Genomic DNA, 24,495 nt, shown 5'->3' with positions numbered 1-24,495 from the left:
GTTAAAAGCAAGTGTATCTGTCTGTGTTCCAAAACGAGAAGGAAACGACATGTCCACTCCAAGTAATGCCCCCTTGGATTATAAAGCAATTTTATTGGCTAAAAGAACTTTTAAAATCTGTTGCAATCACTGTGTGATTCATGTTGTCTTAACTTTTTACTTTTAAATTATATGTCACATATCATATTATTAAACCGAAGATATAAATGTTGACATTAAACATTTCTCTGTTCTATTTCTCAAGTTCACTCACAAGCTAACCGGTTAGCCTATTAGCTTAGCATGTGCTACCTTCTTTTCTTTGTTTTCATCACATTTCTCCTACTGTCACTCCCTACAGAAATTTTAAGTCAAGTCAGGTCAAAATGTATTTATAGAGCACAAGGAGAAACAAAATAATAATCTTGAGAAATAAAAAAAAGGTAAATAAAAGAAAATAATGATAATACATCATTAAATATATTAATAATTATTTAAGATTTAAGTTGTGTTATATTTAATAATTTTACAAACATACATTTTTTTAATGCTTGTGGTTAGGTTTGGGGGTAGGGATATGTGTAGGGTTCAGGGTTGGAGAATAATGGAATATATATATTGTAGGGTGACCAAACGTCCTGTTTTACCAGGACATGTCCTGCTTTCACGTCCTGTCCTGGCCGTCTTTTTTGTGTCTTTGATAGATAGTATTTTGTAATAACAATTTTCTATCCATACAGAGGCATAGCCTACTTTAAATGTATTGAAATTAACAAGGCATCTTTGAGTAAAATTCGAGTATCATTTGAGTATCTCATTGCCGGGCCGAGTGTCCTGGTTTTTGGTAATCAAAATATGGTCACCCTAATATATTGGGATTATGTATTTAAAATATTGGATATGTATTATGCAATGTATTCCACTATAGTTACAATTTATATAGTTAGTGATCATAGTACGGTTACATTCTAAATGTATTTTGATTGCTGAAGAAATTACTTACTGTTATTACTGTTATTCTGTCCATATTACTGTTTGGTCTGTTCAGTTGGAAAACATTTATCAGTATAAATGATGCGATCCGATGCGAGCTGGATATGACATCATTGAGGAAAAAGGATGTTGTTGTTGTGTACACTCTGTGTGGTTTGGAAGTAAGTTTGGGGCAGCAGAAATTGTTAACCTTTTTTAAATTATCATGTGAACATTTAGCTTTATGCCAAGTTAAAATGCTAATTCTAATCCTTTTATATGCACCTGTTATGAGGCACAATTATATATTTGTTTTATCCATATTTAATAATACACATACAGTATATATCTTTGATATCAGAGCAAAGATATACTGCAAAAAAAATCTTATTCTTGATGGAAAATGTTGTATTGTTTTCTTTAAAAATAAAATAAAGTAGAAAAATAAATATAAATATATCCTTAAATCAAGATACATTTACTCTGCATAAGATAGTTAGGCTTTTTTCAGAAAATGTATTTTTAATATAAGTGCATTTTGTCTGAAAGTACTGGCAAATGTTTTGTTTCACTTGGTTATAGTCAAAACAAGTGAAAACAATTCTGCCAGTGGTAAAGAAGTTATCCAAAGTATTCAGATTACGTTACTGCCCTTAAATGATCTAACGGAATAAATTACTTTGAATGCATGCATTCTGTAATCTGTAGTGGAATACATTATAAAAGTATTTTAACCCTGCTTTGGGTTTTTGCTTTGGGACTCAAATACACAACAAACACAGTGTATGAATGTGACTTCCAACTGTTGCAAGACCAAGCATTTCACCTGTTATTTGAAAGGGGTGTAACTTGCAGTAGGTGTGCCTTGCAGTGGGCTTGTCTTGCAGGAAGCAGACAGATCCTTCTCGTCAAAAGACATAACTCAGTCTGTCTATAACAATCAACCCGAGGCTTAGAGAAAACAAAAGTGAAGCCAGGGGCAGCAGACTAATTTCGCCTGTCCTAATGCTAATAAGCTTTGGTGACATTTTCTGCATAGCTATTATCTCCACGCTTAATTAGACTATTGTGTCAGACATCTAATGTTCCCAGATTATTAGATACCAAATAGAAGGACCTTTTTAAACATTTGAGGATAATGATCCATGTAGTATTCATTTCAGGTATATTTTGGTTTTGTTTGGAGTAGATTGTTTAGTTGAGACTTTCAACGTATAAAAACAAAAAAAAAACATTAACAAAGTTTCTACATCATTAGTTACATTGTCAGGGAAATAACCACATGTTGAATACCGTTTTTTGCATCTTGGGAAAATGCTTGATGCATTGATCATTTGATTCACGGAAGCTGCACTTGAAATATGGTAGCTGTTATTTCTGTGTTTTTTTTATGTGAAATGTAATTTTCTGTGTAATCAACTTAAACTATTAACTTGAGCGAATATTTGAACCCTAGATAAATGGATTGATATATCTTAAGGCAATACACAAAAGTGTAAGTACTGGCTGTTCCCCTTCTTTCACTCACTCGACGTTGTGTCGATTGTATGCTTGCCCGGTACATTAGCGTGAGGCTGGACTGGAACCCTCCGTCCTCCCCTCAGCCCTCACAACTAGATGATTGGTTCATTGGGTCAGGGCGTCACTTACACAGGGGTCACTGCAGTACCCAAATTGTCAATAAAAGAGCAATTTCCTCATTCCTTGGGTCGCCTAGCTGGTGCACACATACGCTGTTCTCACGGCAGCCCGGCACCAAACACTTACAGTCACGGCATCTTAAACGCGGACCCATCACCTCCACACCCTGGCCAGCCAGTTCTGACGAGACAGCCTAGAGTTGCTGGCTGTAATTCTTACCCTGCGGAGGTTTCTTCTGCTGATTCGGGGCAAGCAAGCCTTGATCCGTTCAGACAGCACCGCGACGGTAGCGTACATAAATCGCCATGGCACCATGCGCTCTCGTCATATGTCACAACTCACCCGCCATCTCCTCCTTTGGCGACTGAGGTCGCCGCACGTCATTCATTTCCCGGGCAGCCTCACACGCGCTGGTGTGACAGGCCATGCTCAGTGTAGAGTGGAGGCTCCACCCCCAGGTGGTCCAGCTGATTAAGGACCAATACAGCAAAGCACAGGTAGACCTGTTTGCTTCCCAGGAAAACTCCCACTGCCCACTCTGGTACTCCCTGTCGGAGGCTCCCCTCAGGACAGACGCGCTGGCAGCATTTTCCCCAGTGAGCCTACTTGCGCAGGTGCTGTGCAAGGTCAGGGAGGATGAGATACAAGTCATTTTAGTGGCTCCTTATTGGCCCACTCTGACTTGGCTCTCAGATCTCACGCTTCTCGTGACAGCACCTCCCTGGCAGATTCTCCTGAGAAAGGACCTTCTTTCTCAGGGATGGGGCACCCTCTGGCATCCGCGCCCAGTCCTCTAGAACCTCCACGTCTGACCATTGGATGGAACATGGAAGATCTAAGTGGCCTACCACAAGCTGTTGTAGACATAATCAACCAAGCCAGAGCTCCCTCTACCAGGCAGCTTTATGCCCTAAAGTGGGGTTTGTTCGCAGACTGGTGCTCTTCCCGATCAGAAGAATTTGGCGGAATTCCAGACCAGACCCACTACGGGTACTAATTACTCTGTAACGGAATAGGTGCTCCACAGGTGTCGGTTATCACGGAAAACCCAGTGTCATATTTTTCACGGTACGGTCCCCCTGTCGGCGGACCCGCGTCTCCCTTGGGCAGTTCCCTCTGCCCCAGTCGATGTGTTTGTAGAGCTCCTCCCTCACCAGGCAGGACCTACCACCATGCTAATTCCATGTGTGGCTTGTAAGCCCATGTGATATATTTTCCACATGTTGACCTCTCCAGCCTGGGCAGGATGTGGTCTCCTTTCCCCCTGAAATAATAGGATTGGAAAATAACACCTTCCCCGATGTGTGTTATAGTGTTAGACGCATCTAACATGCTATGGAGAGAAAACATAGAGAGAGAAAAGGCCACGGCTGCTCCCATGCTTGTCATGTCGCTTGTCCCCCCTTTTTTACACTGTTTTATAATATATTGTTCTTAGACAATGAAAAACCAATACAGTTCTTTATGTAATTTGCTTACATTAATGTCATGTGTCAATGTTCCTTTGAAATCAATATGTTAACATCTAATGTCCAGAATCTATGACAATTCCAAACAGTTTTGCATGCAGGAAGTACCATCAATTGTTTATAAACAGTCCAAGGACTTCCCCAGGTTACATTTGCTTAAATCATATATATCCAACTAATTTATTCCTTTCTTTTCTCAGATTCCTCCAAGAAGCTTAAAGATGTGCTGGAAGAGTTTCATGGAAATGGTGTCCTCTCCAAGTACAATCCTAAGCAGGTAAAGGTATTTTATTACCACAGGAGAAGCCCTGATCTCACCTTATTAAATGATCTGTTTAGAGGTAGTGAAACCTCTGGCTGTAACACCAATATGACCTGACTCAGCCCCCAAGTCATAACAGTAAATGCTTAGTCATCTGCTCCCAGATTTGAGGTGCCCAGATACCTCCTCCTAATAGACTAGGTCCACATTGACATCAGAAAGTCCATGCATCATGTTGCCCTGACAACAAAGGCCCCGCAGGCAGCCGCATTGATAATTTGCTTTATGGAGTGTCACCATTATATTTCTCTGCTCTCCTCCAAGCTGACATAAATAAGAAGCTGCTTAGGGTTTGGCGCCACAGGTTGCGACCCAATGTTATTGCTGAATCAATACAGAATCAGACCTGGTGCACTTAATGGGTCTGAAGCGACGCCAGGTTGGCTGTTGTGTGACATTGCATGCTTCTCATTACTTATTAGTTCAGTTGTGGCCACCTGTAAATCTAAAGCCTGGAAAATAGCTCAAAATGGTGGTGACATGCCATCAGTGCCACTGTGCTACAGACTTATGCTGACAGATTACTATATTTCACTCATGTATAAAGGCGTGATTGACTGTTTTACTGCTGCTGGCCTGTAAATATCATTTGCCAAATTATCAACAAGCTCTTTTGAGAGTCTTGACATAATGAAGTTTACAGCAGCTTAGTAACCTTTGCGAAAATGAAGAGAGTTAGAATGGGTGCCAGGGAAAGGTTAAATAAATGGTTCATGGTTTTTCTACATTATTTGAAGACAGGGCCAACATTAATGTTTTATACTTTTGAAAGTCAAACAGGAAGTTCCTTTAACAACCACGGGTGGTTACACTACTTCTCACATCACCAAATTATACAAACTCATTTGCTAATACTGTAACACAGAGAGTGATTGGGTTCAGTGACTTAAGGGATAGTTCAGCCAAAAATTTAAATTGTGTCATCATTTACTCACACTCATGTTGTATCAGGCCAGTAAGACTTTATTTCCTCTGTGGCACAGAAAAGGAGTTGTCAGGCAGAATGTTAGTTTCAGTCACCTTTCACTTTCATTGAATGGAAAAACATTCCAAGAAGTCATACAGGTTTCAAACATCATGAGTGTGAGTAAATGATGACAGAATTGTCATTTTTTGGTGAGCGATCCATTTAACTTGGTGTATCTATATTCATGCAAACACCTTCCTGTTTTTGGTGGCATGTATGGTTGGAATCCCCTCAACTGTGGCATACCGTTGCATGCAAGTTCCTCTCTTCCACCTCTAATTCCTTCTCTCACACGTGTCTTGCCATTTTATCCATATTTGCCGTATTGGCTTTTTGACATTTATAGAGTTCATTTTTGTAATAGAATGTCATAGAAGCGTTAATTTCTCATTTTGTTTTTGGACACTAATGGTTAGAATTAGGTGTTGGTTAAGGATAATGATGTCTGTTTTGTGTCTACCTCTCATTTCATTGTAGATCACTATTGGTTAGGTTTAGGTTACATTTTTTGGTTAGCGAGGTATGTTTTACTCATTAAAACCTCCATCTAATATTCACCTTAAAACCCTGGTCTGATTACGACACCATTTCACTTGCTTTTAGCGCTCCCTGCTGGACATCTCACTGGGAAACTGCAGCCAAACGTGTAATAAGGCATGTGATTTCATTTTGCAAGAATATTTCCATGGTCACATCATTTTCATGAGACCAGGCTGTAATTTAAACCCCTTGCTGTCAGAAAACTAGGGCTGTTCATTTAATGCATTTAATTGTATGAAAAATAATGCGTAAAAAAATATCCACTATTAATAATGCCTCCTAAATTCTGTAATAAGCCTTGCAGTTTTTGCGTTCTGCAGCTCAGGCGGTTCCTAGAACTCTCGTCAAACCAGCAGGCAGCACAAAATGAATACGGAGCCTTCCACAGATGACGTGCGTTTGCATTCAAAGACAGTTGGGCAGAGCACAATAGAATGCACGTTTCTTGAGACATGTTTTTCAAAGTTTCAATCTACCATACTTTTAAATGGTCTGCACTTATATAGCACCTTTTTAAACCTTAACAGTATTCATAGTGCTTTACACTGCATCTCATTCACCCATTCACACACATATTCATGCACCAATGGCGGCAGAGCTGCTATGTAAGGTGCTAGCCTGCCATTGGGAGCAACTTGGGGTTCAGTGTCTTGCCCAAGGACACGTCAGCATGTGGAGATGTGTGGGCTGGGATTCAAACCACCAAACCTGCGATTAGTGGCCAACCCGCTCTACCAACTGAGCCACAGCTGCCTTTTAACTGATGCAATATTCTGACACAACCAAAGTGAGATGCCCCAAGAGTGTCTATCTGACCCATGTGTACATACTGCATAGACAAATATTTTTAATCGCACCGATAGAGCTGTGAGAGCTTGATGAACTCAAATAAAAATTGGATTTCTGTCTAGAATAGGCTAAAACTAGGCTTAAGGAAATAGGCCTAAATGAAAAATATGTTAATGGAAATAAATATTTAGAATTAAAAATAACTATATATTCTAAAGCCATTTTTGTATAGTTTAATAAATGCTTTGTCAGACACAATAATGTAATATTCTTTAATAATCTAAATATTATATTTATTTTATATTATTTGTAAAGAAGTCAATGGAAAGGAGTAGGCGAGAACCGGCTTTTCAATATAAATAATAGTTTTAATATAAAACTTAAACAGACACAAACACACATATGACGGACATGACGGACATGTCCGTAAACTATCTCTCTCTCTCTCGCACAATCCTCCGCAGTCGGCCTTTATCCCTCTCGGAGGCTTGATTAGCCTGATAAGGGACCGGGTGTGTATAATCACGACCCGGCCCCGCCCTCCACCCTGCCACATATTTATAATTATTAAAATTGTTATATATTCAATTATCTTTATTTATGGGCCTTTCTCAGCAAATATTGATATATGCGAAATAATTGCCACATCATGTAATTAATTCGATAAAACAAATAAATGATTGCTAGGCCTACAAAAAACAAAAGCACTCCATATGATTCATTTGCTAGATTCCAGGACTTCTGAAGCCATACAATAACAAAAATTAAAGCTGTTATTCACTGATAAACTTCTACCACTTCAGCTCTCAAATCAAATGTCCAACCTGCTCCATAGTTGATTTGAGCGCTGCAGCAGAGGGTGAGTAAATAATACATTTTCATTTAAAGTAAGGATTATGCAAATGAATCTGTGTATTTCAATGCCACTAAACCTACAAAACAGCACAAAGTACAACACTGGTGGAGTAATTTCACACAGCAATAAAACATTTCATATAATGTGTTTAGTGTCAGAGGACCAGAGGATATGAAAGGTAACACCATTCACTGAACCCTTCCCTCTACACCTACAACCACTACAGTATCTATAACCCCCCTCTCTCCCTCTACCCTCTCCATATATCTCTGACTGCCACACAGAAGCAAGATATTTTCAACCAAGTAAGCTGTTGCCTTCTGGGTCTGCATGTTCTGTGGTTTGGTGTGTCTACATACTGCATGCCCCCGACATATTTGCCAATCCCAAATACCCATCCCTGTCTAAAAAGAAAGTCACGCTCTGGTCATAATGTCTTCTAAAGGTCATAGGTCAAAGGTTGCGGCGAGTGCTTTTCAGTGTGAACCATGTGTCTGTGCAACTTTCAGTTTCTTTGGAAATTATATTAATGACCTTCTTGTCAAGGTATTTTTGTAACCTCAGATGATTTTATGTTTTTATGTTTTAACAGTGAAAATGTGCAAATTTGTTGTGTTTTTCACTAGGGCCGTCAAATTAAATAGTATTTGGTACGATTTACGCATTAACGCAAATTTAAAGCAAATTAACAATTCATGCCCCCAAAATCATATGTACGTTCTGTAATAAGGAATTTGCTAATTTTCCTACTTTCAGAGCAATTACATTTTTAAAAAAGCTTTTTGGGGAATAAATGCCAGAGTAACACAACTTAACAGCTAAAGACGTCCTCCGCCTGACACATATGATAGACCAACAATTACAAAATTGTGCAGACAGAACTCAAGTGTGAATGACCCTTAAGTGTACCTCGGACAGATTCACAAACTCTATTGCAATATAGATTGCTTGTGGACTAAAGGCCTGTCATAGGCTTATGTGCAAAGATATGGAAATAAGGTAAATATACTGTAGATTTCTAAAGACACTTTTTGTCTATTTAATGCTAAACCCATCTACCACGATAATATAATGTCTTTGAATTATCTTAACTTGGGAGCTTTTATCAGCAAATATTGATTTAAAGTTTCATTAACAAGCATATCATGTTCAATTTTTTAATAAATTGACAGCCCTAGTTTTTACTGTCCTTAATGTGCGTCAGTGGGCCACCTCTGTCTTTTTGTTGTCGTGTGTCATAATGAAGTTTCCTTTTATCACAATGAAATGCTTGAACGCACCATTCATATCCAGAGACAGGGACATCTTCTCTTTTGCTGAAAACAATCAGGAACAGGAGGCTACATATACATGGTCAGGCTTTGTATCGTGTAAAAGGCTTCCATCTCCTTTTTCTAATCATCTCTCCACTTGTGTCCTGCAGCCCATCGACTATGAGGGCTTCACGCTTTTCATGGCCACCTACCTGGAGAATAACATCCCGGAGGAATTGTGCAAACACCTCTTCACCTCCTTCAAGAGCAAGAATGGTGGAGGCAGCTCCCCTGACGCTTCTCGATCTGGAGCATGCATGCTAGGTAAATAGTCTATTTAAATGCCTTCATACTATCAATAACAGGCCTGTAAAGGTCAAGATTTCTTATTCATTTAAACAGTGTAATGAGTTCTCTGAAACGAGAAGTCATTTTTTCTAAAGTTACTGTTTTTTGCAGCTACTGTTAAAATGTATGAATGAGTGTTTGAGTATTGTAAAACAAAGCAATAAGCCACAAGAGGTTGTGTGTTACAGTGATTTTATGTTAATCCGGTTCTTTTTAATTTGAGTATTTGTTCTTACCAGCCATGACAAGGGATGAGCAGCAGGACATTTTGCTGATCGCTTGGTTTCTAGATCTGGGGTGTTGCACTGGGTCATTAGTCTAAAATCCTGCTCCTCATAACTGTACATCAAAGAAATGTTCACGGTTCAGTACAAGTTCAAATCAATCAACAGTATTTTTGGCATAATGTTGATTACCACTGAAAATAATTTGGACTTGCCACTCGTTACTAAAAACAGTATTTACAGAAAGGCACTTACAATGGAAGTGAATGGGGCCAGTCCATAAACCCTATGATACTTGTACTTGTAGAGACCACAAAGTGATGGGCGGCTGGTAGAGCAGGTTGGCCACTAATCACAAGGTTGGTGGTTCCAATCCCGGCCCACATGCCGAAGTGTCCTTGGGCAAGACACTGAACCCCAAGTTGCTGCCAATGGCAGGCTAGCACCTTGCATGAATGTGTGTGTGTGAATGGGTGAATGAGTCACAGTGTAAAGTGCTTTGAATACCGTTAAGGTTAAAAAGGCGCTATATAAGTGCAGACCATTTACAAGTGATCATACTCACAGTTCCCGGATGACTGGTCTGATGTGTGTTAATCCCTGGATGTGCGGTTGTTATTCAGAAATATCAAACTGCTGCATGGTGCCATTGACCAATCAGAATACAGTATTCCAGAGACCCATGTAATAAGCAATTGTATCACTCTAAGATCATGTTAATGTGTATAATGGTACATTTTTTGGCTATACTTTTGAAAGAGTATGTATTTTAATGTTTATAGACTGGCCCAATTTACTTCCATTGTAAGTGCATTGTTTTAACTGTGATTTTTGCTGTTCTTAATTAAAAAAGGACGAGCCAAAATTACTTTTTGTGTAAATCAACTATATGCCACTAATGCTGTTAACTGAGATAAACTTGTTCTGAACCCTGAACAATCCTTTAAACATTAAATATAGTTTCATTGGCTGTGATTGTGATATGATGTACTGCAGTTTCGTGTTCAGAATGAACAGACAAATTACTTGTTGCTGGAAACTTGTCATGTCACGCCTGGTTAGGACAGTGTAACTATAGATTTATAGGCTGTTTATGGTTGCCAACATTACAACCTGTTGCATAAAAATAGAATGTATTTTCGCAGGTGTGCATGTATCTGCATTTTACTACAGCTTTGTGGCTTGTTCAATCTGAATCTTGAGTCAAACCTATGTTTCATTTTACCAGTCTCTTCAGAAACACAGTTACCATTTGATGCACATGTCCTTACTTGAATAAGGTTACACATCACCACTTTCTTTGTAGACCTGCATATACATTAACACACATACACTCAAACCGGCAATGCACCGGCAGACGTCTGAAGATCTGACATCCATCTGTTGGGATGTCTGAGCAGTAACGTAATGCAGAGAATAAACCTGCTCTTGCCTAGAGACTAGGGATGGGTTGCACCTAATGTGCATAAGGTCTCACTTAAGTTGGGTCGTAAAAGTCCACACTAAGGGCTTAGTAAATACTAGTTAGTTTGTAACTAAGCCAGTGCTTAATTTGGTGCTTAATATTTATTCCATCCGTTACTCCTGGTCTTCCATAAATATTTAATTTATACATGTACATAGGGTTACATCATTCCTAAGTTTATTGTGCAACGCTCAAATATTTAGTAGTGTGTAAATTGTGACTTAGTGCCCATTTACGCCACAACTAGGCTAAGTTGTAAGAGATAGCTGGTGCAACCGGCCCCTGCTCTCCTTTCTCCTTGCTATCCTTCTGTGAAGACTAAATAAATTAAAAGGAACAGATGGACAGATTTTTCTCCTTCCAAAAATGATGCAGGATTCCTGGCCAAAAGCCCACTCATGTGAAAGGGTGCTGTTTGGCTTGTGTCTGACCATAGACTTGAGGTCATTTAGGCAAATTGCTATTGACTTAATGAAACGTTCAACAGTCAACAGTGCCATCTAGTGCCATGCTCTTTCTTTCATGACCTGGCAAAGACAATTCTCGTGAATATGCTAATACTTATCTATAATAAGAGGATTGAAGAGTGAAATGTCATTTTTGTATAGTTCCCTCAAAATATAGAACACATCTAGTACAGTTTTAACTGTATTATTTTATTTGCTGTCCTTATTGTGTTGCATGTTTATTTCAGTGAGAGTTTATCACTTATCATATCTGCCTTAAATATGGTTATTTTGTCATTTTAATCCAAATATGTGTAAAAATGTTGAAACTTTTTTACAATCAAATAATGAGTCAAGAAGGAGATGTTATATCCTTGGTTGATATTACTTCCGGTTCATTCGTCATACTGGAAATGGAAAGTCGAGTGCGTTGCATAGTGCAAGACCACGCAGTGTGTTCTGGCTGAATTCTGCACATTTTGGCAAATACAGCAGAACGTAATGGTTCTCCATGCATATAGAACAATACATTCAACAGTACAATTATTGTGGTAGTGTGTCATTCTGAACATCTTTTTCACTCATTATGACTGATAGATATGTATCCATATTAATAGCCATATTAGTGTTCCTTTTTGTCCCTAGATGACTACACTCATAATGCACACCATCTCTCATTATTCTTAAATCTGCACTTATTCCACTGTACTTTACTTTGATCCCCTGTTTCTGCAGAGCCCCAGTCCATCGATGCAGGCATCTCTATACAGACTGAAGTGGCCTGTGCTCCCATAACAGGTACCACAGCAAGTGTGGTGGTGTGATTTAATTGGACAAAGTCTTGCATCACAACTGACTCCCTTCAAACATGTCACTTCGCCCGGTGTTGTTACATGTTGTCCAAGTGTGTTTCAGCTTGATTGTTTGTGTAGATGTCAGACAAATCAACCAGTGAAATATATTCTATCAATATGTGAATATTTACTAAACGCCATCAGCTTCCTCTTCAGGACCCTGTGCGACACTACATTTGTCTTGTATCATTTTACAGTACCAGTTTTGGTTTCATCTATAACAAACCAAGAAGTTCCAAGCTGAATAGTTTTAAAAAAATTTGCCAGAGCAAACTGACCCATAACACGAAAATGTATTTTAAGCCTCATGTTGATGAATCCAATATATTGTCCATCCATCCATCCATCTTCAACCGCTTATCCGAAGTCGGGTCGCGGGGGCAGCTGCTACAGCAGAGGGCCCCAAACTTCCCTATCCCGAGCCACATTAACCAGCTCTGACTGGGGGACCCCGAGGCGTTCCCAGGCCAGTGTGGAGATGTAATCTCTCCACCTAATCCTGGGTCTTCCCCGAGGCCTCCTCCCAGCTGGACGTGCCTGAAACACCTCCCTAGGGAGGCGGCCAGGGGGCATCCTTACCAGATGCCCGAACCACCTCAACTGACTCCTTTCAACGCAAAGGAGCAGCGGCTCTACTCCGAGCTCCTCACGGATGACTGAGTTCCTCACAATATCTCTAAGGGAGAAGCCCGCCACCCTTCTGAGGAAGCCCATTTCAGCCGCTTGTACTCGTGACCTAGTTCTTTCGGTCATGACTCCAATATATTGTAAATATATTTGAGTCAGTAACCCAGAGCCTTAACTGCTGAGCCACCACTGCCCCCCAGTGGTGGAGTAGCAGTTAGTAATTAGTCTGATATATGCCCAAATCATCTCCATAGAAGGGCTTTCTGGACAACCTGTACAGCCATTTATCACTTTCAGCAAAAATATTCATATAATATATATCTTCTAGTAAAACCAAGTGTGCCATTCTTAGAACCAGTTGAAACATAATAAACATCTTTTTTTACAAGTATAGACTTAATTTAAATGCAGAACCTATCCTAGTTCAAACTAAAATGCACATTATTATCTGTCACTTAGTAATTACGTTTCTAAATAAATATATATTATATTAATAACTAGTTTATTATTCATAAATATATTATTTATTTATGTATTTATTATTGTTTATTTGTTATCAACTGTGATTTATTTGATCCTAAATTTAGAAAGAAATGTAAGTGCACCAACACAATTAGTGAATGAGACTCATCATCCTTTCCTTTTATATTACACTCTGTCGCTGGCCTCATTGTGGACTATCACCTTCATTCTCCTCTTTTTTCTTGTACCTCTTTTTAACTAGTAGGTATGAATGGAAAGAGTATTCTGAGCGCTATGGGCCGCCTTACACCAGAGCACTCTTCAGGGAATTCTCCAAGCTCAGGGGCCACCCCGTCTCCCTGCTCCTCCCGCTCCTCCTCACAACACTCCGGAACAGGGGGCCACACACCCAGAGGCCCCCACCGGTCGCCCTGCACGCAGTCCAAGCCCGCAGCAGGCAGCAGCAACAGCAATGCTTTGGCTCTCTCCAAGACCACCAACTCCCCGCGTCTCTCTCCAGGTCAGAGTCATGTAAAGTGAACACCCTTGATCTTCATCACCCTTGCTTTTGTCCACATGTAATCCATGACTAGGTTCTTATAAAATGGATAGTTCACCCCAAAAAGATCTGTCACCATTTTGCTACTTACCCACATGTTGTTGCAAACCTGTTTGACTTTCTTACTTCTGTGGAACACAAAAAGGAGATTTTAGGCCATATGTTAGTTTCAGTCACCATTCACTTTCATTGCATCTTTCTTTCTATGGTGTCTAAGGCTGTCATTCTGCTTAAGATTTCCTTTTGTGTTCCACTGAAGAAAGTCAGATGGGTTTGGAACAACATGAGGGTGAAACAATGATGAAAGAATTTACATTTTTGGGTGAACTATGCCTTTAAATAATATTGCCAGATCGGAATTATATATTGTTGGCTAATGGCTGTCAAAACCTCTATTTTCTGTAGATCAGGATGCACACACACAAACATTTTGGTGTAATATCTGATGTAATTTCTAATAGACATGTGATACTTGACATCTTTCCAGAGCGAAGTCAAACTGAGAAGTGTTCATCTCTCCGGAGGAGTCCTTCTCCACAAAAGGGCTCTCCACTGCCCTCGCCCCAAGTGGTCTTCCTAAAAGACATTGTGTGCTACCTGTCCCTGCTAGAGAGAGGGACACCAGAGGACAAGCTTGAGTGTAAGTTGTCTCTTTATATTTATATAAAGCTACTTTTGTTGGTAGCTTTGTCAACAGAATCAGATCAAACAAATAAAAAAAATTATGGCAGAGTGATATAAAGTTAAATATAAAACATAATAATATAGATAAAAACATTTAGATACAGCATCATGTATTTATCCATTTCAAGCTATTCAATGATCTATTCAAAAGCTACAGAATAAAAATATGATTTTAAAGAAGATTTGAAAATGGCTAGTGATGAAGCTGACCTCTCATGGAAAGGGAGACTATTCCATAGATTAGGACCTATCAAAGTAAAGGCACGTTCTCCCTTAGATCTATAGCGGCAATGAGGAACCCTCAATAAAAGTTGATGAAAGACCTGAGTGCTCTGGTTGGGGAGAAAGAGAGGAGAAGGTCACTGATATGTTGGGGCGTGTGGGCAGATAGTGCTTTGTAGACAAAAATCTTAATTTTATAATCGACCCTGAATTTCACAGGAAGCCAGTGTAGAGATTGCCACATAATATATTTATACATTATAAATGATACATAACCTCACCTTTACAGCTTTTATATATTTAATTTCTTTAGTCACATGCATATTTAAATCCGGTGTGGCAGTGATGGATCTTTAAAATTAGTTCATTTGATTTTAGTCGATAGCCTTTGTGTCGGAAGAAATTCTCGTGCCTTCCAACCACTCGTCAATCAAGTAAAACCATCAACCTGAGGTTGTTACATCACACATATGGAAACTCAGACTTATAGTGATATTTGTATCTTTCACTGTAGTTATATTAGTAACATGATTGTTTAAAGGTTTGTGTTTTACATGTACACTCACATCTTTGTCTGGTCTTCATTTATTCACATCTTAGTCTTGACCTGCACATAGGTATATAATAAGATCTGCTCAGTAGCCGTAACTTAGCCATTGAGAATGACAGTAGAAGGCTTCCAGAATTGTGCTCCGCCTTACTAATTAAGGGGTTATCTGCGCTCCTGTCCTTGTTTGCCATGTTTGCTAGCTCTGACAAACCTAAGTCCTGGCTCCTGTCTGACTTATTTAGCATAGAAAGTCATAACCACACAAGGTTAATCCTAACTTACAGCTTCAGTCTGCCCATTGATAACAGAGCAGCCGTGTCACACTCAAATGTGTCCCTGCCTTCAAAAAGGCTCCAGGTGATAGTGTGAGGGTCTAATTCTAAACCACTAATTCTTTTTGTACATTTGCGGTTACACTACAAACTGCATGGGGTTCCTTATCTCTTGCTTCTCTCTCCCAAAAGTCATGTTCCGGCTATACGACACAGATGGCAATGGTGTGTTGGACAGTTCAGTAAGTCCTATCTCTCTATTATATGTATGTCAAATTACATTTTGAATTGCTGAATTGTATTACATAATCATAAAAAAGAGATGTATTGCCAAGTATGCTTAACCCTTTAAGCTCTGAGGGTGTTATTAAAGATTTCCTGTTGCAGTGGCATACCAAAAAATGTAAGTTTATAACTTTAAAACAAATTAAGAATAATAATCAAACAAGGAGAGTCAAGTGTTTGGTGTAATACAAAAACAATGGATTATCATAAATTCAAATAAAACTCTCAGCCTAAGAAACTGCTGATAGAGCACACAAAAAAAAATGTCTTTTTTTTTCTTATATTTCTGATATTAAATTATATATGTCTCAGGAAGTAAATAAGGTAAAAAACTTTTATTTTATTCTCAATCATGTCACCTGTAACTGAGTACAATTTTGTGTTGATATGTCAAAGCAATCAAAAGTTATAACATTAAGAATATATTTATCCTGTTGTCCAAAAATGTTTAGGCCTTTCCAAACAAATAAAACATAACAGTTGTACATAAGAACTAATTACACATGCAAATACAACAATGACTAAAGTTATGCTCTCTCTCCAAAGCATGCAGGCATGAGTAACGAGATCTCATTCAGTTCCATTCTGTTGTTATTTGAGCCATCATTGAGTCTGTGTTATGTACTTGGTGCATTCCCCTGGTGGCCATATGTAATTAGAGTGGACGATCCTCTCAGCCCATATTTGGATGACATCCACCTCTGGTTGCAGCGAACTGAATCCTAATACAATCGGTTTAGTATTCCATGACACTGGACAATGTACTGTATCATTTCAGATTAAGTCATCTGATCTGAGACAGTTAACATATTTGTAGCCAGAGAGCACATTATGTGTTGTGTGCTCATTGTGCTTCATGTGGATTATCTAATGATCTTTGCAGAAGATTACATTGTGTGTGGGCTCTTTTTAATGGGAATCCCCTCTTTAAGTAATTGTATCTAATATTTTATCCGTTTGATGTTTTTACCAATTATAATAATATGTGCAGTGCAAAATTATTAGTAATTTATCAAAACAGAACACAGGGCGGCATGTTCACTCAGTGGCTAGCATTTACATTTACATTTAAGCATTTGGCAGACGCTTTTATCCAAAGCGACTTACAGTGCACTTATTACAGGGACAATTCCCCCAGAGCAACCTGGAGTTAAGCACCTTGCTCAAGAACACAATGGTGGTGGCTGTGGGGATCGAACCAGCAACCTTCTGATTACCAGTTATGTGCTTAAGCCCACTACGCCACCACCACACTGGTAGCACTGTCGCTTCACAACAAAAGGGTCCTCAGTTCAAGTCTTTAATGCATGTTCTCCGCATGTTTGCGTGGGTTTCTGCTGGGTGCTCCGGTTTCCCCATAGGTTAAATTAATTGAAAATTCTAAATTCCCTGTAGGTGTGAATGTGTATGTCTGTGTGTCTTAGCCCTGTGATGGACTGGCCACCTGTCCAGGGTGTTTCCCTGCCTTTGGCAGAGACAGCTGGAAAAGGCTCCAGCACTACACGTGACCCAACATAGGACAAGCGGATATAGAAGATGAATGGATGTATGGAAAACAGAACACTTCTGATTTGTCTGCAAATTTCAAAGCACTTCTTCAGTTTTGGACATAATGCCTACATGCATTGTACAGTACAGCTTCTGTGCTTTAAAACCATACCTATTTTGCATTGGTCAAGACTGTAGTTATTCATATTTTGATAATTATAATTTTTTCTTGGCGGGCCCATCCTAGCTTAAAGGGTTAAACACATGAAATGACAGTGTAAGGGGGTTAAGACGGGCAAGGAGGAGGCGAGAACCGGCTTGTCAATATAAATAATATTTAATTAAACTCAAAACCAAAACACACAAACATAAACACACACATGACGGACATGCCCATAATTCTTTCTCTCTCGAACCGTCGTCACCGGCCGCCTTTTTCCCTCGCGCACCCCATCAGGCCGATTGGGGACCGGGCGTGCGATATTCTAGCCCGGCCCCGCCCCCCTCCGCTCCACTCTCCTCTCGGCGTTACCTCAGGCCGGGGTGCCACCGGCATGACCTACACCCCCCTTTCCCTGGGGAGGGTCGTGCTTTGCGCCCCGTCAGGTCATCCCCGCCTTACTCGACATGGGAGGAGACAGGAGGGGAAAACAACAACAAAAAATAGCCGAGGGAAAAGGCCAACATGGTGCGACAGCGAGAGAGAGAGGAGAGAGAGAAGCTCACTCACCGGTTCTCTGATGTACCGTCGTTTGGTCCTCGAACACTATGCCACACTTTCCGGCGGATGACAGCCGCTCCTCTCCAGGCGAACCGGAGTCAAATCTCCGACCCCCAGCGGACATAACGCCCCTCCGCTTTTCTGGCGGCACCTGGGGACATTCCTCCGCCCCTTGCAGCGGCCCTACCGCTCCAGGCGATCGGGGAGTTACTTCCCTCCTCCCCTCGCGGACGGCGGTTTAACCTCGACCCCTCCGGGTTTCTGGGGGACGGCAGGGTACTCCTCCGCCCCTGGCAGCGGCTCCATCGCTCCAGGAGGTCAGGGAATCCCGTCCCCACTCGCCCTGCGGACGGCGGCCATTCCCCACATCTGGGCGGACGGGTTACTCCGTCACCCAGCAGATGGTAGCGGCGCTCCCCTGGGTGGATGGTAGTGTCGAGGACTCTGCGACGGGCATCCCTCATCCCTCCCGGTTTTCAGCACCAATGTAAGGGGGTTAAGATGGGTAAGGAGGAGGTGAGAACCGGCTTGTCGATATAAATAATATTTAATTAAACTCAAAACCAAAACACACAAACATAAACACACACATGACGGACATGCTCGTAATTCTCTCTCTCTCGAACCGGCGTCACCGGCCGCCTTTATCCCTCGCGCGCCCCATCAGGCCGATTGGGGACCGGGCGTGCGACATTGTAGCCCGGCCCCGCCCCCCTCCGCTCCACAGACAGGTGGCAAAAGCTTCTAGTACACACAGAAGTATGACAGAGAGACACAGAAAAATAAAACGATGGAACTGTGAATATATATCTGCATGAGAAGTCAACTGTGTTTTTAAAGTGTATGCTTTAATGTGTATGTTGTCTTAAGTAATTATGATTGTTGATTTAGGAACTCGACCGCATAATAAATCAGATGGTCCATGTAGCTGAGTACCTGGAATGGGACTCTACAGAACTTCGGCCGGTATGAACCACCTTTACTATTATTTAGTGTGTGTGTGTGTGTGTGTGTGTGTGTGTGTGTGTGTACGTACAGCAGGCCATCCAAACACTCCTTGTGAAATCTATTTCTCATGTGTCTTTTTCCATGTCTTCTAGATTCTTAAGGAGATGATGGAGGAGATTGACTATGATCGAGATGGAACAGTCACACTAGAGGAGTGGATCAGAGGAGGAATGACCACCATTCCACTCTTGGTATTGCTGGGAATGGAGACGGTAAGAAAACGTAGTTGTGAGTTTAAAGAGGAAACAATAAGTGAAGGTGTAGTAATGTAATCCCACGTCCTCTTTCACATGCATTCAGAATGTGCAGGAAGATGGGCAGCATGTTTGGAGACTGAAGCACTTCAATAAGCCAGCATACTGTAATTACTGCCACACTATGTTGTTAGGGGTGCGAAAACAGGGCCTTTGCTGCTCACGTGAGTGTCCGCCCAGTTTTCTGTCTGTTGTGAATCTAAAACTAGCAAATGTGAATTTTTTTTATTTTTTGTCTGTCTGTCTAAATTATTATGACCTAAACAAATGGTTTAAATTAGATAAATGTAAATATGCTGAACTATGATATTTATAAAACTAGTTAAATTAATGCCAAACCAAATTTAGTTTGGGGTTTTGTTTTTCAACTGTATTGTGTAAAACGTATTAATTTGTTTAATGCGTTTTTAAAGTTCATACACTTCCTTTTCATTAATTACTTCACACTTATTCTGAGTTCATAATATGTACTCTCTTTAAAGATTTTTAGTGAAAATTTGTCATACATTTGAAATGCGTAAAAATAGACTACATTTGTTTTAGAGTGTGTTTGTCTGTCTGTCTGTCTGTCTATCATTGTGTACCTATTTGTCATTGTCTTGTCAAGTACCTATTTCTCAATTTTATATTGATATATTTCTCTTCACCCTCCAAAAACCCCATCTCTGACAGTCCTGTCTTCTGTTTGGCAGTATGCAAGTACACAGTCCATGAGCGCTGTGTGTCCAAAGATATTGCTGCTTGCATTAGCACCTACGCCAAGTCCCGCAGACACACCAATGTGAGTACACAAACTCTTCAGTCTTGCAATTCACCGCTAATTGTTTAAATGCTTAAATTAGATTTTTTTTTCTCTGAAGAATAATTAACAGCACGGCTGATGCAATAACTTCACAAAGAAGGCTCTTACCAGAACTTGCAGAGGTCTTATTTCTTTAAGAAATATCAAAGCATAGGGGAACGTGTGTAAGGTTACCGGCATGATGTTCGAATTATTGAGTATTAGGTAACAGGAAATTCCTATTGCCACTTCGGGATGATGCTGATCATAAAGTTTCTCCACCTCAAATTCAAACTGTAATTATTAGCGGGAAGGGAATGCTGACTGTAGATTAGTGGCTGTGGACGAATTCTTCTTACATTGCTGATTGCTTCAGTGGCTATGGCCAATCGCTGTGTGCATGCGCAAGGAGAATATCTTAGTTTCTGAAATAATAAAAAAAGAATTCATGGGGTCATGACATTAGGAATTAGAAACAGCAAAAAGAGCATTTGTTGAATCCAAGTTGCCAAAACGACTCGTTCTATACTTCCTCCACATTGTGATGTCACACTGTAGTAGATATTTGCATTTGACCGCAGCCACAACAACAAATCAATGCTTACTTTACCTTGTTACTTCTGTAGCCCGCTCAGTAGCGGTGAGCAGTAAGATGGCAAGTAGAGAGCAGGTCAGTCAAGAGCAGAGAGCCAATCAAAACAGTGGCCGTGTGCGATCAAGTCTTAAAGGAGAAGCAGCGCCAAAAGCATTTCTGAGGGTGTAAAATTATCATGTTTTACAAATATATGACTGTTTTTGAAAAAAAAACTTCACTAATATTATAAGTGAACCTCAAGAAACATATAAAATAATGTTATTTAATTCTTACATTAAAACACATTTATTAGATTATGGTCACATTTAAAAGGAGTTCCTCCAATTTTGTAACTTTACTTTCTTATTACATGAACAGGATTCACATTTAAATCAATAGGCGTCCAATTAAACTAAAAACAACATAGCCTTAACCTGCAGTTCCTCTGCCTGTGGATCTAAGCCTGGGAAAAGAAACTGCACATCACAGATTGATCCCTTAAATATCTCAGTGTTCTGTTATTGGTCGAAGACTAATGTTCTGATTATTTTATCCACTGACCACAATCCAGATAGGTTTTCACCCAAGGCAATTTCCCAGACCTATAACTTTGGGTTTAACCTCAAAGTAATGTTCTGTGGACATGTCAGCAATGTTATGAGAACATCCTGTGAGCAGCAGCTATTTCTGTACTGAAACTTTGAATGGAAAGAGTAAGCTCACGCAACACTGCTTTGGTAGTTCTTGACACCTCTTTATTTATATCAATTATTCAATTGAAGTTGTGTGGGCTTTGGACTTAAGCTCCCGAAATCACCATGCTGAATTCATAATGTTGTTAAATGGCTTGTGTGCCATACATGGCATTACATGCATTTTTATTATGATACCACAGAGTTTGGTTGTCATTTGTATACTCAAATAAAGGATGTGGAGTATTTGTCATTTTAAAGTAAAAAGCAGCAATACTGTAAATTACAGAGATCATAAAATGTATAAAGGTTTGGTAGTTTTTTTTAAACATGAGGATGGTGTACTGATTTAACATACAACTTGCAGATGTGATCTAGACACATCATCAGTGATGTAACCTGGAGTCATCGGGTGTTACGTGTCTTTCAACATCATACACCCTCGCCCAGACGACCCAGCCAGGCGTGATCAGTCCCCGACTTGTGACTAGGTAGCATGTGTGATCCACGGATCACCCCTTTTGATCCACAGCCATCTTGATGCCTTTTCAGCGGAACCCGTTATGTTCCTGATGGCTTTCTTGTTGTGCAGTCCCCTTATTCCCAGGAGCTTGAGGGCCCTGTAGAGCGACTGGCCAGTAAACCCTCGGCAGCCAACCTTCGATGGGGAGGCCGCGGGTCTTCCATCCTCTGCTACGGCATTTACCAGCCAATTCCTCGTACTTGGCCCTCTTCCGTTCAAATGCATCTTCCATTCGGTCTTCCCAGGGCACAGTCAATTCCAGTAGGACCACCTGCCTTGATGATTCTGAAAGGAGAACCATGTCAGGCCTAAGTGTAGTCGTGGCGATGGTTTCTGGGAATTTGAGCTGCCTTCCCAGGTCAACCTTTAGCTGCCAGTCCCGGGCTGTTGCCAGAAGTCCCCCTGCTGGATTCCTACTCTGTGGTGGTTTCTCTCCAGCCTTGACAATGCAATTGAGCGCTGTGCTGGCTGCTGGTGCCTGCTGAGGGAGATCCCTGTGCTGATGGCTTCTGCAATGACCCTTAGCACCTGATCATGGCGCCACTAATAACGTCCCTCTCCCAGGGCTTTAGGGCAGCAGGTTAATATGTGCTCCAGGGACCCTCTTTATTGGCACAGAGGGCATGCGAGGGTGTACAAATATCATAAAAATATATACAATATCAAACTTAAAGTAATGTGCAGTAAGTTAAAGCATTAGTCTTTCCTTTATTCCACATCTATTATAATACAATTTAGTAATTTAAGTTAATTTAATTTCTCCTGGTGTCAGATGTAATGCAATTTGTCAGTCACTTGCAGCTCTGTCCTAAAGAATCATGGTACACTTCTCTGACAAACAAACGTAACTTCTGTAAATCTATAAGTGCATTTTGCATCTTAGTGCAATCCAAAACCAATTACTATCTTTTCATTTAATTTCAACATAATATCCAAGTGTACCCAGTGTTTTACAGCGCACGGAAATGTATTATTTTAGACATTTTTCGTGGCGTAGTGGCTAAAGCACGGGGCTGTTAATCAGAAGGTTGCTGGTTCTAACCCCATGGCCACCACCATTGTGTCATTGAGCAAGGCACTTAACTCCAGGTTGCTCTGGAGGGATTGTCCCTGTAATAAGTGCACTGTAATTTGCTTTGGATAAAAGCGTCTGCCAAATGCATAAATGTAAATGTAAATGAATGCTTGTGCAAAAGCAATTTGACAGAGCAGGGATGATACTTTCAGCAATGTATAAATGGACTGCTTGAATATTTCAGTACAGAAAATAATGTCTCTCTTTATCCACTTATGTTTGTGTCTCTCTAGGCTATGCAGCATGTTTGGATAGAGGGCAACTCTCCAACAAAATGTGACAGATGTCACCGCAGTATCAAGTGCTATCAAGGTCTAACAGGCCTTCACTGTGTTTGGTGTCAAATCACTGTGAGTATCTACTGACATCATGTGGCCAGTTAAGAATTGAACAGTCTTTTATCAGTTTATTAAATATTTCTTGCAGGCACACTTGGGAATCTTTTTTGAGTTGGAAAAGATCCATCGATGACCAGTGTTGGATGTAATCTTATTAAAAAAGCATTAATTACTGTAATCGTATTGCTTTTTAGTGCCTAAAGTACCGTAATGCATTATATTAAAAATTCTTACTGACTTTAATTTAGGTTAATTACATTTAAATTAATATCTTAAAGGGTCAGTTCACCTAAAAGTCTCTCATAATTTACTCGCCCTCAAGCCATCCCAGATGTGTATGACTTTCCTTCTGCTGAACACAAATTAAGTGTTTAGAAGAATATTTCAGCTCTCTAGGTTCATACAATGCATGTGGATGGTGACCAAAATTGTGAAAAACACATAAAGGCCACTTAAAAGTAATCCATTAGACTCCAGTGGTTAAATCTATATATTGAGAAGTGATATGTAAGGTGTTGGTGAGAAACAGATCAATAAGAGCTGAGAAATTCTTTTAAAAAGTCATAAAACACTGGGAGGGTGAGTAAAGGATGAGAGAATTTCTGCCAGGTATTTTTGATGTGGTGGTAATATTTATTCACACCACATGGTGGTGTTCCTCACTAATTTTTTACTCCATTTTGTCAAACGATGTGGCCAATTCATTATAAAAAAAGATAAATGTCAGCACTTAACACTCATTCAAAATGTTTTCTCTCAACATAATGCCTTTTATTATCGCATATACTCTTGCACACACTCTGTCAATATCTGACCCATCTCTGTCGGCTAGCTTTGTGTTAAAGATAAACAGCATACAGTATACTGACAAGTTCAGCTCTAAGCCTGCAACTAATTTAAATGTCAAGTACAGATCCTCCTGTCCCCTTTACTCCTAACAAAAGATTGTTAGTCTATTTCATTCCAGTCTACTGATTTGTTTTCTTCACCATTATATTTATATCTATATTTCCAGCTCCATAACAAGTGTGCGTCACATGTGAAGCCTGAATGTGATGGTGGACCATTTAAAGATCACACTCTCCTGCCCTCATACATCTGCCCTGTTGTTCTGGTGAGATCACCCATTGCACATTTAAAAGCCACCTGTTCTTAACTGTTTTGTATCTAGACCCATATGTCATGTTGGACATCAAGTGCCCTTACACAGTACCAGAACTGTATTATTATTATTGCCATGCACTGCATAGGCCCA

At 40.1% G+C, this 24,495-nt stretch overlaps 1 protein-coding gene across 1 annotated transcript in view; it reads left to right on the top strand.

The window, feature by feature from the left end:
- The window catches only part of LOC127654950 (diacylglycerol kinase beta-like), a 144,991-nt gene that overhangs the window by 29,273 nt on the left and 91,223 nt on the right, over positions 1-24,495 (top strand). The window contains exons 3-14 of the mRNA XM_052142529.1: positions 4,262-4,338; positions 8,959-9,112; positions 12,007-12,069; positions 13,477-13,734; positions 14,261-14,413; positions 15,694-15,743; positions 18,887-18,961; positions 19,096-19,215; positions 19,304-19,421; positions 19,950-20,038; positions 23,136-23,252; positions 24,256-24,354. Coding sequence (XP_051998489.1) covers positions 4,262-4,338; positions 8,959-9,112; positions 12,007-12,069; positions 13,477-13,734; positions 14,261-14,413; positions 15,694-15,743; positions 18,887-18,961; positions 19,096-19,215; positions 19,304-19,421; positions 19,950-20,038; positions 23,136-23,252; positions 24,256-24,354 — 1,373 coding nt within the window. The remainder of the gene's footprint in view (positions 1-4,261; positions 4,339-8,958; positions 9,113-12,006; positions 12,070-13,476; positions 13,735-14,260; positions 14,414-15,693; positions 15,744-18,886; positions 18,962-19,095; positions 19,216-19,303; positions 19,422-19,949; positions 20,039-23,135; positions 23,253-24,255; positions 24,355-24,495) is intronic.

The sequence above is a fragment of the Xyrauchen texanus genome, chromosome 14 (assembly GCF_025860055.1).
Source record: "Xyrauchen texanus isolate HMW12.3.18 chromosome 14, RBS_HiC_50CHRs, whole genome shotgun sequence".
NCBI classification, from domain to species: domain Eukaryota; kingdom Metazoa; phylum Chordata; class Actinopteri; order Cypriniformes; family Catostomidae; genus Xyrauchen; species Xyrauchen texanus.
The sequence above is the reverse complement of the archived record's forward strand: the minus strand, read 5'-3'. Positions and strand labels throughout refer to the sequence as shown.